This window comes from Tachyglossus aculeatus (genome assembly GCF_015852505.1).
Source record: "Tachyglossus aculeatus isolate mTacAcu1 chromosome 12 unlocalized genomic scaffold, mTacAcu1.pri SUPER_6_unloc_2, whole genome shotgun sequence".
NCBI lineage: Eukaryota > Metazoa > Chordata > Mammalia > Monotremata > Tachyglossidae > Tachyglossus > Tachyglossus aculeatus.
The window spans coordinates 5,981,055-5,997,722 of record NW_024044829.1 but is presented as its reverse complement, the minus strand read 5'-3'; the positions used below and the strand labels follow the sequence as shown (position 1 = coordinate 5,997,722).

Sequence of the window (16,668 nt, the reverse complement as noted above, 5' to 3'; positions counted from 1 at the left end):
GAGCTTACTGTGTGATGATCTGACAAATTTGCAGTGATTAAAAACAGTCTTCTACACAGTTACGGCAGTTTATCCCTGGGAAGGAAATGGCCAATGGCACGGCGGTGACAGGGTTCCTCCTGCTTGGATTCTCAGAGGTCCGGGAGCTGCAGCTGGTCCAGGCCGTGCTGTTCCTCCTGGTCTACCTGGTGGCCCTGATGGGGAATCTCCTCATCGTCACCATCACTGCCCTCGACCGACGCCTCCACACCCCCATGTACTGCTTCCTCAGGAACCTTTCCGTCCTCGACCTCTGCCTCATCTCCGTCACTGTCCCCAAATCCATCCACAACTCCCTGACTGACCGCAGAGAAATCTCTGTTCCGGGTTGCATCTCTCAAGCCTTCTTAGTAATCACCCTTGTGGGTGTCGAAGTGGCCCTGTTCACGGTGATGTCCTACGACCACTATGCCGCCATCTGCTGCCCCCTGCGCTACGAGGTCATCATGGACCGAGGGGCCTGTGGGAAGATTGCCGCTGCCTCTTGGCTGGGTTGCACTGTGAGCACCGCCACCCACACGGCCGCCACCTTCTCTGTCGGCTTCGGTGGGCCCAACATGGTCTTCCATTGCTTCTGTGACACTCTCCGAACGACAGAACTTTCAGGCCCCAGTGGAAACCTCCAGGAAATTGGGATCATAGTCTTCTCCGCCATTCTGAACGTCTCATGTCTCCTCTCCATCATCGTCTCCTACGTGTGCATCTTCCGGCCCATGCTGAGGATGCCGGCCACCGAGGGCCGGTCCAAAGCCTTCTCCATCTGCCTGCCTCACCTCTCCATGGTGATTGTATTCATCTCCACGAGAACAGTCGCCCACTTCAAGCCGCCCTCAGATTCCTTCCCCACGCTGGACCTGCTGTCATCCGTGTTCTGCACCATGGTGTCTCCCGCCCTGAACCCCCTCATCTATATCCTGAGGTACCAGGACACGAAGACAGCTCTGAGGAGGGTGCTGGGAGTGAGAGGATGTCTCTGAGAAACAGGGACATATGACGTTTGTCCTGGGGACGAGTACCTGTGGGGGCAAAATCCTATAAGAAGTGTCACCTTCTTCTAGGGAAGGCTCAGGCAATCGATCACTAAAATAAACTATTTTTAACAGTAGTTGTTTCACCCTTACTACGTGCCAGGCACTGAACTAAGATCTGGGGTAGATACAAACTCATCAGGTTGGACACAGTCCGTGTCCCACGTGGTAATCACTCCCAGTTCCCTAGTGGAACCCTGAAACAAACTCCATTTAATGGTATCAGTGGTATTTAGTGAGCACGTACTGTGCAGAGCAGTGTACTAAGCACTTGGGACAATACACCACTGTTGGTAGAAACTTTCCCTGCCCACATAGAGCTCACAAACTATGTAAGCAGGAACCCCTGAATTAAACCGCCCAGACCTGTAATTCTAGAGCAGAGCATACAAGCCTGAGTAACAGTTTGAAGAGTGGAAATTGCATGGGACATGGTGTCAGAAGGTCCTTAGTTCTAATCCCGGTTCAGTCACATACCTGCTGTGTGACCTTGAGCGAGTCGCTTTACTTCTCTGTGCCTCAGTTACCTCATCTGAAAAATGGGGATAAAGACTGTGAACCCAACGTGGGACAGAGGCTTTGTCTAACCTGCTTAGTTTGCATCCATCTCAGCCCTTACTACAGTCTCTGGCCCATATTAAGTGCTTAATAGCAGCAACAACAATCAGGAGAAGAATAAGAAGCAGTCAAGGGTATGTCTGTAAAGAGACTGGCCTTTGTCTCAGAAGAAACTAAAGTCATAAATGGAAAATGGGAGACTTAGAACTCTTCACATTGCACCTAGAACAACAACAACAAGCAGGAGAAAGAATCAGTCAAGGGTGTGTCTGTAAACAGACTGGCCTTTGTCTCAGCAGAAAGTACAGTCATAAATAAAAATGAGAGTCTGAACTATTTGCATTGTACCTAGAACGCCACACAGCAAGTACAGTTCTGCCAGTTAAAGGCGAAACAAGAGCCAAGGAGGGAAAGAGAGCCCGCAGCCATAAGAATTGGGATTTGGTGGGAGCAAGGGTTGGGGAAAACTCAGAAAGAGAGTGGTCCAGCTGTTCTTTGGATCTTGCAAGAAGATCCAGATGAAGGCTTTCCCAGACTAAGCCTCCATTTTCCTCAGCTCCCCCTCCCATCCGCATCGCCTCAACTCAATCCCTTTGCTCTTGCCCCCTCAGCACACACAGCAAGTACCCCACAGCACTTATGAATATATGTATATATAATTCTATTTATTTATATTGATGTCTGTATACTTTTTTGACGTGTACATATCTATAATTTTATTTATTTACTTGTTTACTTGCTTTTGATGTCTGTCTTCTCCCTTCTAGGCTGTAAGCCCTGTGTGGGTAGGGATTGTCTCTTTTTATTGCTGAATTGTACTTTCCAAGCGCTTTGTACGGTGCTCTGCACAGAGTAAACGCTCGATAAATGCAATTGAATGAATAAATGAATGAATGAAGGATGAAGATCAAGAATGAAGACCCTTGTAACGCTGTCCACCCCATTATTCATTCATTCATTCAATCGTATATAATAATAATGATATTTATTAAGCACGTACTATGTTCCGAGCATTGTTCTATGCGCTAGGATAGATACATAGGTTGTCCCCAGTGGGGCTCACAGTCTTAATCCGCATTTTACAGATGAGGTAACTGAGGCACAGAAAATTTAAGTGACTTTCCCAAAGTCACACAGCTGACGAGTGGCAGAGCCGGGACTAATGAATTTGAGAATGCTTTGAAGTGCTCGGAAGCTGATGGCTAAGGCATCTCTCTCTCCAAGGCTATCAAGAGTCCCTACTCTGGCCACCTCTGTGCCTGACTAATTGTTACAGCTGGAGGGCGTGAAAACCCCAGGGGGGTCCTCCCCATCTGTGCCAACATATCTCTGTATTTGGCGATCCCGTGCTCCAGAAATATTGGTTCCCCCAACCCCCAGATATGAAGAGCACCTGGAGATACATTCTGGTCCTTATCTCCTGATTGCTTCTCCTAATTTCCGAGATCCTACAGAAAGGGCAGTAGGACTCTGGGAAGAGGAAGACATGTAGAGCAGAGGTGAATGGAGGAATTAAATTTCCTTGGACGTCGGCCCGACCCTGATTATCTTCCCACCGCCACCAGCTCCTGGAGAGATTTGGAAAAAATTGTTAGGGGATAATTCTTTCTTTGCCTCCCAGCTCAGCTGTTTCTAGCTCAGCTTCCTTCTCACCTCCTCGCTCATGAGGCTGAGGTTGGAATCTCCAACATTGACTCCCATCCAGTGGAATCATTTCTCCGGACCAGAGTGGGAATCTCTTTGCCTTTTCTTCACAATAGAACTGGTGATTAGGTATGAAACAAAGACCCCCATACTCCCCCTGGCCAATCTGTAGCCTCTATGGTATTTAGGAAAATGGAAATTGAGTATATGAGCTACTAATCCAGAGTATTTATTGAGCACTCCTTCTGCACAGAGCATGGGAAAGTGCAGTATAGGGCAGGATCCCAATCCTCGAGTTTACAGTCTAGTCTCCCCTCTGGGGACTACTCCTGGCCCTGCCTCAAAACCCCATCCTGCCTGTAAAATCCCAGATGCTGAAGAAATCAGGGAGAAAGCCTTGGCCATCTCTAGCCCACAATTACTAACCCTATTCCAGTCAGAGATGGACAACTCCTAAATATGAGTCCAGTAGTGTCTTGGGAGAGAGTCAAGGGAGTCAAGAGGGTCCCATCGACCTCGGGGAGCTGAGGAGTGGAAGATGCTAAGGAAGAGCTTAGGGGTGAGAAGTAGCATGGGCCTGCGGATAGAGCCAAGGCCTTGGAGTCAGAAGGACCTCCATTCTAATCCTAGCTCAGCCATTTGTCTGCTGTCTGCTGTGTAACTATAGGGCAAATCACTCCACTTCTCTATCCCTCCGTTTCCTCATCTGAACAATGGGGATTCAATACATGTTCTCCCTCCTACTTAGACTGTAAGCTTCATTTGGGACCTAATTATCTTTTGTCCAGCCCAGCGTTTAGTACAGTGCTTGTCATAGAGTAAGCACTTAAGTGCTGTCTACTTGTTTTGTTTTGTTGACTCTCTCCCCCCTTCTAGACTGTGAGCCCATTGTTGGGTAGGGATTGTCTCCACCAGCTGCTGAATTGTATTTTCCAAGTGTTTAGTCCAGTGCTTTGCACACAGTAAGTGCTCAAGAAATACAACTGAATGAATGAATAAATGAATGAATGAATGAATGAATGAACTAGAGCTGATCTATTAAGCGCTTACTGTGTAGAGAGCACTGTATTAAGTGCTTGGGAGAGTCCAATATAACAGACTTGATAGACACATTGGTCCCCAGAGAAAGTGTAAGTGAACAGAGGAGGATGAGAAGGAGAGATAGAAAAGGAACACGCTAGAAAAATAGATGGAAGATCGAGTTTCTCTCTATTTCAGTTAGAACCTGTTGGGATGCAGAGTCCATATCCTACTTGTCCCTTTTTTGTGTTACCAGACCAGAAATTCTTTCTAGAAATCTACCTTCAATCCCTCCTGCTTCAGTGTCAGGTACTGACTCTTATCCTGGCTCAACAGGAGGCAGAATGAAAACGTTTCCCTTTCTGGGCTGAGAAGAACCCTTGGAAGATTCTCCAGTCCAGGGTAGGGTATTCCAAGAACATCACGTTTCTTCGAAGGATCAAATTTCTTCCCCTTTTCTCTCCCGTCTCCACATCCCTCCACTTTTCTTTGGAGCCGAAGTGTCCAGAAGAGGATCCAGGACAGGAGCTTTTCTCAGTGGAAAGAGCCCGGGCTTGGGAGTCAGAGGTCAGGGGTTCTAATCCCAACTCCGCCATTTGTCAGCTGTGTGACTTTGGGCAAGTCACTTAACTTCGCTGTGCCTCAGTTACTTCATCTGCAAAATGGGGATTAAGACTGTGAGCCCCACCTAATTACCTTGTATCTACCCCAGTTTTTAGAACAGTGCTTGGCACATAGTAAGTACTTAAAAAGTTCCATTATTATTATTATTATTATTATTATTATTATATTTATTTTATTTTGTTAGTATGTTTGGTTTTGTCTCCCCATTCTAGACTGTGAGCCCACTGTTCGGTAGGGACTGTCTCTATATGTTGCCAATTTGTACTTCCCAAGCGCTTAGTACAGTGCTGTGCACACAGTAAGCGCTCAATAAATACGATTGATGATGATGATGATATTATTATTATTATTATTATTATTATTATCATCTTAGAATTGGAACTCCTTGGGGACCAAACACACAATCTGTTTCACTCCCAGACCTTAGTACAGTGCTTTGCACATAGCAGGAGTGAAATCCATACCATTCCTACTACATCAGAATGTCCCTGAAACTGCACAGGGTGCTCGATCAATGCTATTGCTGGGTGACCTTGAGCAAGCGACTTAACTTCCCTGTGCCTAGGTTACTTCATCTGCAAAATGGGGAATAAGACTGTTAGCCCCACGTGGGACAACCTGATTATCTTGTATCTACCATAGCGCTTAGAACAGTGCTTGGCACATAGTAAGCATTTAACAAATACCGTTATCATTATTGTTATTATTATTACGACTACTACTAACTTGCTTTTTCTCTGGTTCTGTTTCTCACTTGCTGTCTCCTGTTTTTCTCTCCCTTTAACTCGTTCATTCGTTTCCTCCTTCCGTCTCTTTTCCTCATGCTCGCTCTCATTTTTGTCCCATCCTCTTGCTATTTTTCTCTCTATCACTCTCTCCCTCTCGTTTTTCTCTCCTTCTCACTCTTTCTTGCACTTTTTCTCCTGCTCATTCTCTTTTCTCCACTCAATTTTTCTTTCCCTCTCCTTCTTTTTCCCTTGCTCTCTCCCTATCTTGTTTTTCTGTCTCTTGATCTCTCACATTTTTCTCCCTCACTCTGTTCCGCTTTTTATCACCCTCTCACTCTTTCCCCTTTCTCGCTCACTTTTTCTCTCCCTTTTGTTCTCTCTCTCTCCCTCTTGCTTTTCTCCCCCTCTCACTCTCTCTCATGCTTTTTCTCCCTCTCACTTGCTTTCCCTCACTCTCTGCCTTGCTTTTTCTCTTCTTTATGCTTCTCCCCTCACTCTTGCTCTTATTCTTCTCTTCCTCTCACTCTACTCTTGCTCCCTTTTCTTCCACTTCCTTGGTTTCCTCCCTCTTTCTTTTTCTCTCCCTTTCACTCTCCCTTGCTCTCTCGTTTTTTCTCTCCCTCATGATCATTTTCCCTCTCTCTGTCTTGCCTTTTCTTGCCCTCGCGATATCTTTCCCTCACTTTTTCTCTTGGTTTTTCTCTCCTCACACTTTCTCTCACTCACACCTTTTCCTCTCTCTCTCTTTCCCTCTCATTTTTTCTCTCCCTTGCACGCAATTTCCCTCACTCCCTCTCTCTCATTTTTCCCTCCTTTTTATCTTTCCCACTCCCTTTCTCCATCATCCTCCCTCTCTCCCTGCCTCCCTCACTCTGTTTTCTCTCCCTCACTCTCTCATTTTTTTCTCTCCTCCTTCGTCTCTTCCCCTTCCCTCTTTCTCTCATCCTTTCTCTCTCCCTGCCTTCCTCGCTTTTCCTACAAGGATGAGGACGATGCCGACTGACACTTCTGGAGAGGACTTTATCTAGGTGGGCTTCTCTCCTCAGCCCCAGTTAGAGAAGATCCTCTTAATGGTTGTCTTGATCTTCGACCTCCTAACCCTGGTGGGCAAGATCGCCATTATTCTGGTGACCCGACTGGATCTCCATCTCCATACGCCCATGTACTTCTTCCTGTCTCAACTCTCCCTCATGTACCTCTGCTTCACCACCGGCATCGTCCCCCAGCTTCTGTGGAACCTTCGGGCGCCCTCCAAGACCATCATCGTAGGCCGTTGTGCGGTCCAGCTCTATGACCTCCTGGCCTTGGGTTCAACGGAGTGCGTCCTTCTAGTCTTTAGGGTCTTGAACCATCACGCCTCCATCTGCCGACCCCTTCACTACACCACCGTCATGCACCCGCGACTCTTCCGGGCCCTGGTAGGCTTAGCCTGGATGGGTGGGGTGGGGGACACAGCGATTCAGGCCACCGTCATCTTCCACCTGCCCCGCTGTGGACACCGGCGACTTTTCCACTTCCTCTGTGAGATGTCCACCATGCTCAAGCTGGCATGTGTGGACGTTCGGGACAATGAGATCCAGCTCTTCGTCGGCGCTTTGGTCCTGATTCTCCTGCCCTTGAGCCTGATCACGGTCTTCTGTGGGGCCAACGCCCGGGACGTGCTGAGGATCTAGTCGCCCTGGGTCTGGAAGAAAGCCCTGGGCACCTGCGGGTCCCACCTCCTGGTGGTCACTCTCTTCTATGGTCCATCACGGTGGTCTACATCTGGCCCAACAGCTCCTTCTCTGGGACTTTGGACAAGTTTCTGACCGTCTTCTACACTGCGGTCACCCCCACCCTCAACCCACTCATCTACACCCTGAGGAACAAGGACGTGAAGGGGATGGTGAGGAGGATTCTGGAAAAAAACAGAGTTCAGTAAAGAGCTAACATATTGAATCAAACTGTTCTAGAGTTCTTAAGGGCGGGAAAAGTAGCTGCTAAAACAGACAAATCTCCACTGAAGGAAATTGAATATAAGGACAAAAATCAGATAATGAGGATAACTGTGGTATTTGTTAAGCGCTTACCATATGCCTAGCACTGAACTAAGCGCTGGGCTAGGTACAAAATGACCAGGTCCCACATGGGGCTCACAATCTAAGTAGGAGGAAGAAAAGGTATCAAGGGAACTGAGGCGCAGAAAAGTTAAGTGAGTTGCCTAAGGTCACACTGCCAGTAGGTGGCAGAGCCAGGATTAGTACGCAGGTCCTCTGACTCCCAGGCCCATGTTCTCTCCACTAGGCCAAGCTGCTTCTCAAAAATACTCAAGGGGGACACATCCAAGGAATTCTAAGCTTCAAATCCTGAATTACACTCAGAGATGTATGTATCCATTAATGAGACACTCTATGCTGCAGAATGTGTGTTAATAAACTTTCCCTCCTTCACTATGATTAATGCCTGCTTCCGCGTCTAGACTGCCACCTCCTCGTGGGCAGGAAACGTATCTTTTATATTACATACTACCAAATGCCTAGTTAAGTGCTTTGCACACAGTAATCATTCAATAAATACCATTGATGAATAGATTAATGTCGGTATCCCCTTTGGACTGTACCCTCGGTGTCTGCAAGGAATATGTCCACCAACTCTGTTTTACTGTACTCTCTCAAGCGCTTAGTCTAAGCGCTCTACACACAGTAAGCGCTTAATAAATACCACTGATAGATTGATTGATGTCTGTTTCCCCATCTCGGCTGTGAGCTCTTTTGTAGGCAATGGACATATCTACAATCCTGTTTTGTTGTACTCTATCAAGTGCTAAAGTACAATGCCCGGCATACAGAAAGCGCTCATTAATATGATTATGATTAATACGATTATGATTAATAATATGATTAAGTGATTGATTGGTACTGATCGCAGACCCTCAGTACTTACTGTAAATATTCTTAATCCTCTATTATTTTCCTTTTCTGCAGTCTATTTCTATGCCTGTCATCCCCTGAAGATTCTTAGCTTGATGTGTCTACCATCTCTGTTGTATTGTACTTTCCCCAAGTGCTTAGTACAGTGCTCTGCGCCCAATAAGTGCTAAATAAATGTCATTGATTGTTGGTTGATTACAGTAGGCAAGCTCGGATGAGCTTATTATATGCCATCATTCGGTAAAAATGTAGCTAGCGAGGGGAATATCCTGGAAATGCCCGCTAGGGATGAGACTCATTGAAAGGGCATAAAAACCCAAGACAGAGAATAGTAGGCATTCTGTTCCATTGAACTTTCCCATGTAATTGGTACAGTGCTTTGTGCACAGTAAGCGCTCAGTAAATACCATTGATTGATTGATAGTGTTGCCTAGTGGCTATGAGATTCAGGAGACCCTTGTTCAAGTTTCTGGTCTACTGTGTGACCTTAGGAAAGTCAGTTTCCCTTACTGGGCCACAGTTTCTTCATTTGTAAAATGGGGTTAAGATAGATTTTGTGAGCCAGGAACTGTTTCCAAACTCGTAACCTTGTATCTATCCCAGAGCGTAGCACATAGTAAGTCCCAGATAATTTTTTAATGGTATTTCTTAAGCACTTACTATGTGTCAAGCACTGTCCTAAGCGCTGGGAAATTGTAAATATTACTATTTTTATTATTATTGATGATGATAATAATAATATTGTTCATAGGGCCAACCAGTTCCATTAGTTTATGTGCCTTATTTACAGGTGATTTGATTAATGGACTAAAGTTTCAATAAAGGAGAGATAGCAGCTCATTTGCATTATTTACTCTATTTGTTCTCAATCCTGAAAATTGAAAACGATTGAAATTTTGTTCTCAGCCCTAACTCAATATGTTCTTTTGAAATAAATCTGTGAGTGACTAGAAATGTTTCCTAATAGGTGGACCTGAATGACTCTTTTGTCAATGGGGATTTGATAGTCATTGCTTTCCGTGAGGTTTTACCATAAGAAGCAGCATGGCCTAGTAGAAAGGGCCCAGGCCTAGGAGACAGAGAACCCGGGTTCTCATCCCAGCTCTGCCACCTTTCTGCTGTGTGACCTTGGGCAAGTCACTTCACTTCTCTGTGCTTCATTTCTCCCCTTCTCCTTCCTATTCAGACTGTGAGCCAAATGTGGGTTAGAGATTGTGTCCAACTTAATTGACTCGTATCTATCCAAGCTCTAAGAAGAGCGTTTGACAAATAGTAAGTACCTAATGAATAACATTTTAAAAATCCTGCCTCTGTCCCCCAGGAAAGTGTGACCCATTGGCAGGGGGTGGAATATTAGAGGTCAACAAAAGATTAATATTTATGGGTCTTAATAATATTGATTATGGTATTTGTTAGGCGATTACTATGTGCCACGCACTTTACTAAATGCTGGGGTGGATACGAGCAAATCGAGTTAGACAAAGCCCCTGTTCCATGTGGGGATCACAATCCTAATCCCCACTTTACAGATGAGGTAACAGAGGCACAGAGAAGTGAAGTGACTTGCCTAAGGTCACACAGCAGACAAGAGGCAGAGCAGGGATTAGAACACATGACCTTCTGACTCCCAGGAATGTGCTCTATTCACTATGCCATGCTGTTGTTGGGTCATGAAGATCAATAAGCAACAGACTAGAACAAAAAGGGTTTTGATTTCAGGGAAGAGAATAAATGTATTTGTTATGCACTTACTCTGGAGCATTACACTGTGCTGAGCATTGGGGTAGATATACGGTAATCAGGTCAAACACGTCCCTCTCCCCCTACAGGGAGCTCACAGTCTAAGGATATTGAGTCTCTGGTCTATAAGTGACGAAACTGAGGCATACAGAAGTTAAGTGACTTCCCCAAGACCACCTAGCAGACCAGAATGTGTCTTTTTGCTGTTACTCTCCCAAGCGCTTAGTATAGTACTTTGCACACAGTAAGCACTCAATAAATTCGACTGCCTGATTCTGATGTCCAGGCCTATATTCTTTCCACTAGGCTCTTGTTTGTGGGAAGGAAACATGTCTATCAACTCTGTCATACTGTAGTCTTCCAAGTGCTTAGTTGAGTTCACTAAGCACTCAATAAACACAACTGATTAACAGATGGATTGCTGCTTTTCTAGCTCATGAAGAAATCCCCTCCCTTCCTGATTCCCTCTGAAGACTGCAGACATGTAAGACTGGGCGTCTCCTACAGTATTGGAATTTCCACCTCTTGTTGGAACTCAAAACGCTTCCGAAAATATAGACGACTTCTCAGCATCTGTTTCCTGCTCAATAATGCCGTCATGGTTTAAAGTGCAAAAAGAACCTTTAATGTGCAATAGATTATTTATGGTATTTGTAAGCACTTACTATGTGCCCGGCATGGTACTAGGTGTTGTGATAAATGCAAGACGGTTCAGTTGGACACCGTCCATGTGCGGTGAATTTCATTCACATTTTACAGGTGAGGTAACTGAGGCACGGAGAAGGGAAGTGACTTGTTCAAAGTTCATCAAGGCTCCCTGACAATCTGTCTATGTGAGCCCGTTTTTGGGTAGGGATTGTCTCTATTTGTTGACGAATTGTACTTTCTAAGCGCTTAATACAGTGCTCTGCATACAGTAAGTGCTCAATAAATACGATTGAATGAATGAATTTCATCGGAAGCAGCGTGGCTTAGTGGAAAAAGTACGAGCTTGGGAGTCAGAGGATGTGGGTTCTAATCTCAACTCCGCCACTTGTCTGCTATGTGACCTTGGGCAATCCACTTCACTTCTCTGTGTCTCAGTTACCTCATCTTTAAAATGCGGATTAAGACTGTGAGCCCCACGAGGGACAATCTGATTACCTTGTATCTACCCCAGTGTTTAGAACAGTGCTTGGAGCACAGTAAGCGCTTAACTGATGCCATAAGTATTAATTATTCTTATTCTTATTTCAGGGCATCGGCCATCAACTGCATGCCTGCTCCCAAGGAGCTGACAATCTAAAGGAAAGCTCTCTGGGACAGCTTCAGCCCTAAAGGTTTTTTCCATTTTTCTACTCCTCATTCAGGGTGGAAATTGAAAGACAATTTCCTGATAAATGCTGCCTATCCTTCCTCTTCAAAAATTCCCAGAACCTCTTCTCACTGCAATAATTACCACCGTACTCCAAGCTCTCATTATATACCCACTACACTACTGTATCAGCCTTCCACCACATTGCCTCGAGACTGTGAGTTTGTTGTGGACAGGGAATGTGTCTTTTGGTGTTGTAGTATACTCTCCCAGTGCTTTGTACACAGTAAGTGCTCAATAAATACGATTGAATGAATTTCTACAGTCCTCATCCTTCCCCATTGTTTTATAGATCTTTTTTTAAGTGCCCAACCCAATTGGGATGGTCAGGTCCTAGGAGTCAGAGAACCTAGGTTCCAATCCTAGCTCTTCCACTCGTTTGTTGTGTGACCTTGAACAACTCACTTAAGTTCTCCATACCTCAGTTTTCTCATCTGTAAAATGGCGATCAATACCTGTTCTCTTTCCCTCTTGGGCTGTGATCTCCATCTGGCATGGAGTCTGTGTGACCTGAACATCCTATATCTACTATATTGCTTTGTACACAGTAAACACTTCATAAAATACCACAATTATTATTACATATCATTTCTCTTCTCACTCTTGGTTCCATGCAAGCTAACTGCCTAATGGTACTTGCTTTTAATCGTCTCCCTTGCATCCCCAGACTCACAGTGCCCTTAATTTGAAAGTCCAGTCCCTCAATTGTGGCAGACCTAACATCTGGCCCATCAATTACTGGGCCTAAGTAGTAAGCCAGGTCCCCCCCCACCCCCCCGCCACGGCTTTCCGTGCTCACAGGAAGACCTACAAGGAACTGAGAGGAGAGCTGTGGCCAAAAGGCTGGTCTCTGTTATCACAGCCTTGTACAGGCAAGAGTTACTTGTTATCGGCCCTACGGCCTTGCATAGACGGGTGTTGCTTGTTACTGGCCTTGAAGGTTACAGAATTGCTGTGTTAGCTATAAACACAGGAACATGGAAAATACAGAATGTGACTGAAAGATATAAAAGTCTTGCTGCTTAACCCAATAAACAGTCTCCTTGTCCACCTTGAGACTCGCCTGGCCTGTGTAATGCGCATGTATTGCGCGTGCCCTTCTCCCCACAGCGCTGGACGCGTGGAGGCAGACGGCAACACTCAATAATCCACCAGACTTCAATCTCCCTAAAATCTCACCTCTTCTATCAAACCACCCCTTATTAACTCCCACATTCCTTTATATCAACCCCAAACCTCTTTTACAGAAGAGGGAACCGAGGCACAGGTAAGTAAAGTGACGTGATTTGCCCAAGATCCCACATCAGACAAGTGGTGAAGGAGGAATTAGAATACAAGTGTCCCAACTTCCAGGCCTGGGCCAGGCTGCTTGAATAACCACCCAATATGATACATATCATAACCAAGTAATCAACCTCTCACCCTCTAGATTGTATGCTCTCTGTGGACAAGGAATGTGTCTACGAACTATGTTCCATTGTACTCTCCCAAGCGTTTAGTAGAGTGCCCTGCACACACTAGGCGATCAATAAATACCATCGACGATGGTAAACCTCGCTTACCTGCTTTAGTTTGAAGTCTTCTGGTCTCTGCTACTTTCTCCTTTTCCTCAAAGATCGGTTGGTCTTAGTTCCATCAATCCTGGCTCGCTGAGGTGGAGGACCGGAAAGTAACTAGGATTGTAACCATGGCGGCCTCTCCCACAGAGGCAGCACTGTTCTCTGACTGGCCCGGTCTTATCCACCGAACAGCCCTGGGGAGGGTCCCACAAATAGGGCCAGTCCTGAGCCTGCCACAGGGAGCATCATTAAGGCTCTGCAGATCTCTGGCCTCAGGCCAATTGGGATACCTGCCTGTTTCTGGTCACGTGTCCTCCACAAACAGGGAGGGAGCAGTGTGGCCTATTCATTCATTCTTTCAATCATATTTACTGAGCGCTCACTGTGTGCAGAGCAATGTACTATGCGCTTGGGAAGTACAAGTTGGCAACATATAGAGACGGTCCCTACCCACCAGTGGGCTCACAGTCTAGAAGGGGGAGACCGACAAGAAAACAAAACATATTAACAAAATAAAATAAATAGAATAAATATGTACAATTAAAATAAATAAATACATAGAGTAATAAATATGTACAAGCATATATACATATATACAGGTGCTGTGGAGAGGGGAAGGACGTAAGGCGCGGGGGATGGGGAGGAGGAGGCGGGGGAGAGGAAGGAGGGGGATCAGTCTGGGAAGGCCTCCAGGAGGAGGTGAGCTCTCAGTAAGGCCTTGAAGGGAGGAAGAGAGCTAGCTTGGCGGATGTGCAGAGGGAGGGCATTCCAGGCCAAAGGGATGACGTGGGCCGGGGTGGGCCGGGGTTCGACGGCGGGACAGACGAGAACGAGGCACGGTGAGGACATTAGCGGCAGAGGAGCGGAGGGTGCGGGCTGGGCTGTAGAAGGAGAGAAGGGGGGTGAAATAGGAGGGGGCGAGCTGATGGAGAGCCTTGAAGCCGAGGGTGAGGAGTTTCTGCCTGATCCGTAGGTTGATTGGTAGCCAGTGGAGATTTCTGAGGAGGGGAGTAACATGCCCAGAGTGTTTCTGGACAAAGAAAATCCGGGCAGCGGCGTAAAGTATGGATTAAAGAGGGGAGAGACAGGAGGATGGGAGATCAGAGGGAGGAAGCTGATACAGTAATCCAGACGGGATAGGATGAGAGCTTGAACGAGCAGGGTAGCGGTTTGGATGGAGAGGAAAGGACGGATCTTGGCAATGTTGTGGAGGTGAGACCAGCAGGATTTGGTGACAGATTGGATGTGAGGGGTAAACCAGAGAGCGGAGTCAAGGATGAACCAAGGTTCCGGGCTTGTGAGACGGGAAGGATGGTAGTGCCGTCAACAGTGATGGGAAAGTCAGGGAGAGGGCACGATTTGGGAGGGAAGATAAAGAGTTAAGTCGTGGACATATTGAGTTTTAGATGATGGACAGACATCCAGATGGAGATGTCCCGAAGGCAGAAGGAGATGCGAGCCTGGAGGGAGGGAGGGAGAGCAGGGGCAGAGATGTAGATTTGGGTGTCATCAGCGTTGAGATAGTTGAAGCCGTGGGAGCGAATGAGGTCACCAAAGGAGTGAGTGTAGATAGAGAACAGAAGGGGACCAAGAACTGACCCTTGAGGAACCCCTACAGTAAGGGCTTGTCCCGTCTCACAAGCCCGCAACCTTGGTGTCATCCTCGACTCCGCTCTCTCGTTCACGCCTCACATCCAAGCCGTCACCAAAACCTGTCAGTCTCAGCTCCGCAACATTGCCAAGATCCGCTCTGTCCTCTCCATCCACACCACTACCCTGCTCATTCAAGCTCCCATCCTATCCCGTCTGGACTACTGCATCAGCCTTCTCTCTGATCTCCCATTCTCGTGTCTCTGCCCACTTCAATCCATACTTCATGCTTCTGCCCGGATTGTCTCTGTCCAGAAACTCTCTGGGCATGTAACTCCCCTCCTCAAAAATCTCCAGTGGCTACCAATCAATCTGCGCATCAGGCAGAAACTCCTCACCCTGGGCTTCAAGGCTCTCCATCACCTCGCCCCCTCCTACCTCACCCACCTTCTCTCCTTCTACAGGCCAGCCCGCACCCTCCGCTACTCTGCCTCTAATCTCCTCACCGTACCTCGTTCTCGCCTGTCCCTCCATCGATCCCCGGCCCACGTCATCCCCCGGGCCTGGAATGCCCTCCCTCTGTCCATCCGCCAAGCTAGCTGTCTTCCTTCCTTCAAGGCCCTACTGAGAGCTCAACTACTCCAGGAGGCCTTCCCAGACTGAGCCCCTTCCTTCCTCTACCCCTCGTCCCCCTCTCCATCCCCCCGATCTTACCTCCTTCCCTTCCCCACAGCACCTGTATATATGTATATGTTTATACATATTTGTTGCTCTATTTATTTATTTATGTATTTTACTTGTACATATCTATTCTATTTATTTCATTTTGTTAGTATTTTTGGTTTTGTTCTCTGTCTCCCCCTTTTAGACTGTGAGCCCACTGTTGGGTAGGGACTGTCTCTATATGTTGCCAACTTGTACTTCCCAAGCGCTTAGTACAGCGCTCTGCACACAGTAAGCGCTCAATAAATACGATTGATGATGATGATGATGATTATTGAATTTATTAAAAATGTATTTGCAAGAGTCTGCCAAGTACTGGAGTAGAAACGAACTAATCAGATTGGACAAGTTTTCTGACCCACAGGGACTCAGATCATAAGAGGAAGAGAGTACATATTTAATCCCGAATTTACAGAAAGAAACAAAGAGGTTACGTGGCTGGGCCAAGGTCATACAGCAGGCCGGTGGCAGAACCGGGCAGAGCTTTCAAATCTCATGTCTCCTAGCCACACGCTTATTCTTGTAAACCATGATGCCGCCCAAACAATCACTTGTCAATCGTTCATTCATTCATTCAATCATATTTATTGAGTGCAGAGCACTTAGCACTTACATAGCACTTACAGTTTCAGTTTACTCAGCACGTACGTAGTACTGTGTGCAGAGCACTGTACTAAGCGCTTGGAAAGTACGATTCAGAATAAAGAGGGACAATTCCTGCCCACAGCGGGCTTGCAGTCACACACGTCTTATCAGTCTCTGTCTCAGACATTGACAAATCCTCAGACGCTGGACTTTTTCTCTGGACAGCTCTTTATATGAATACCCCCACGGTCAGAACACTGATGAGGAATGGGATGGTCTGCAGAAGAAAACAGACATTTTGTCCCTTAGAGGAGGGAGGAGGAATCTCCCCTTTAGGTCTCGCCCAGGGCTGCGTTCATGTCCCGGTTTCTCAGGCTGTAGATGAGGTGGTTCAGGTTGGGGGGAACCACGGTGTACAACACGGACACCAGCATACCCAGTACTCAGCGGGAATCTACGGATGGCTTCAAGTAAGCAGTTAAGGAATTCATCACAGAGTGAGGACGACGAGGTGGGGCATGCAGTTAGAGAAGGTTTTGGCCCGTACCTCGGCGGCCGATATCCTCA

At 46.6% G+C, this 16,668-nt stretch overlaps 1 protein-coding gene across 1 annotated transcript; it reads left to right on the top strand.

Annotated features, from left to right (window-relative positions):
* The first annotated feature begins 917 nt into the window (after positions 1-917).
* LOC119921294 (olfactory receptor 2G2-like) lies at positions 918-7,314 on the top strand. The gene is made up of 2 exons (XM_038741597.1): positions 918-998; positions 6,688-7,314. The coding sequence occupies exons 1-2, from the start codon at positions 918-920 to the stop codon at positions 7,312-7,314; spliced, it is 708 nt and encodes a 235-aa protein (XP_038597525.1).
* The last annotated feature ends 9,354 nt before the right edge of the window (positions 7,315-16,668 follow it).

What these genes read in the sequence shown, in the direction of transcription:
- LOC119921294 (XM_038741597.1), top strand. Translation starts at nt 918, where the DNA reads ATGGTGTCTCCCGCCCTGAACCCCCTCATCTATATCCTGAGGTACCAG. An exon ending in CTCTGAGGAGGGTGCTGGGA is followed by an intron (nt 999 to 6,687) that starts GTGAGAGGATGT and finishes TTCTCTCCTCAG; the next exon opens with CCCCAGTTAGAGAAGATCCT.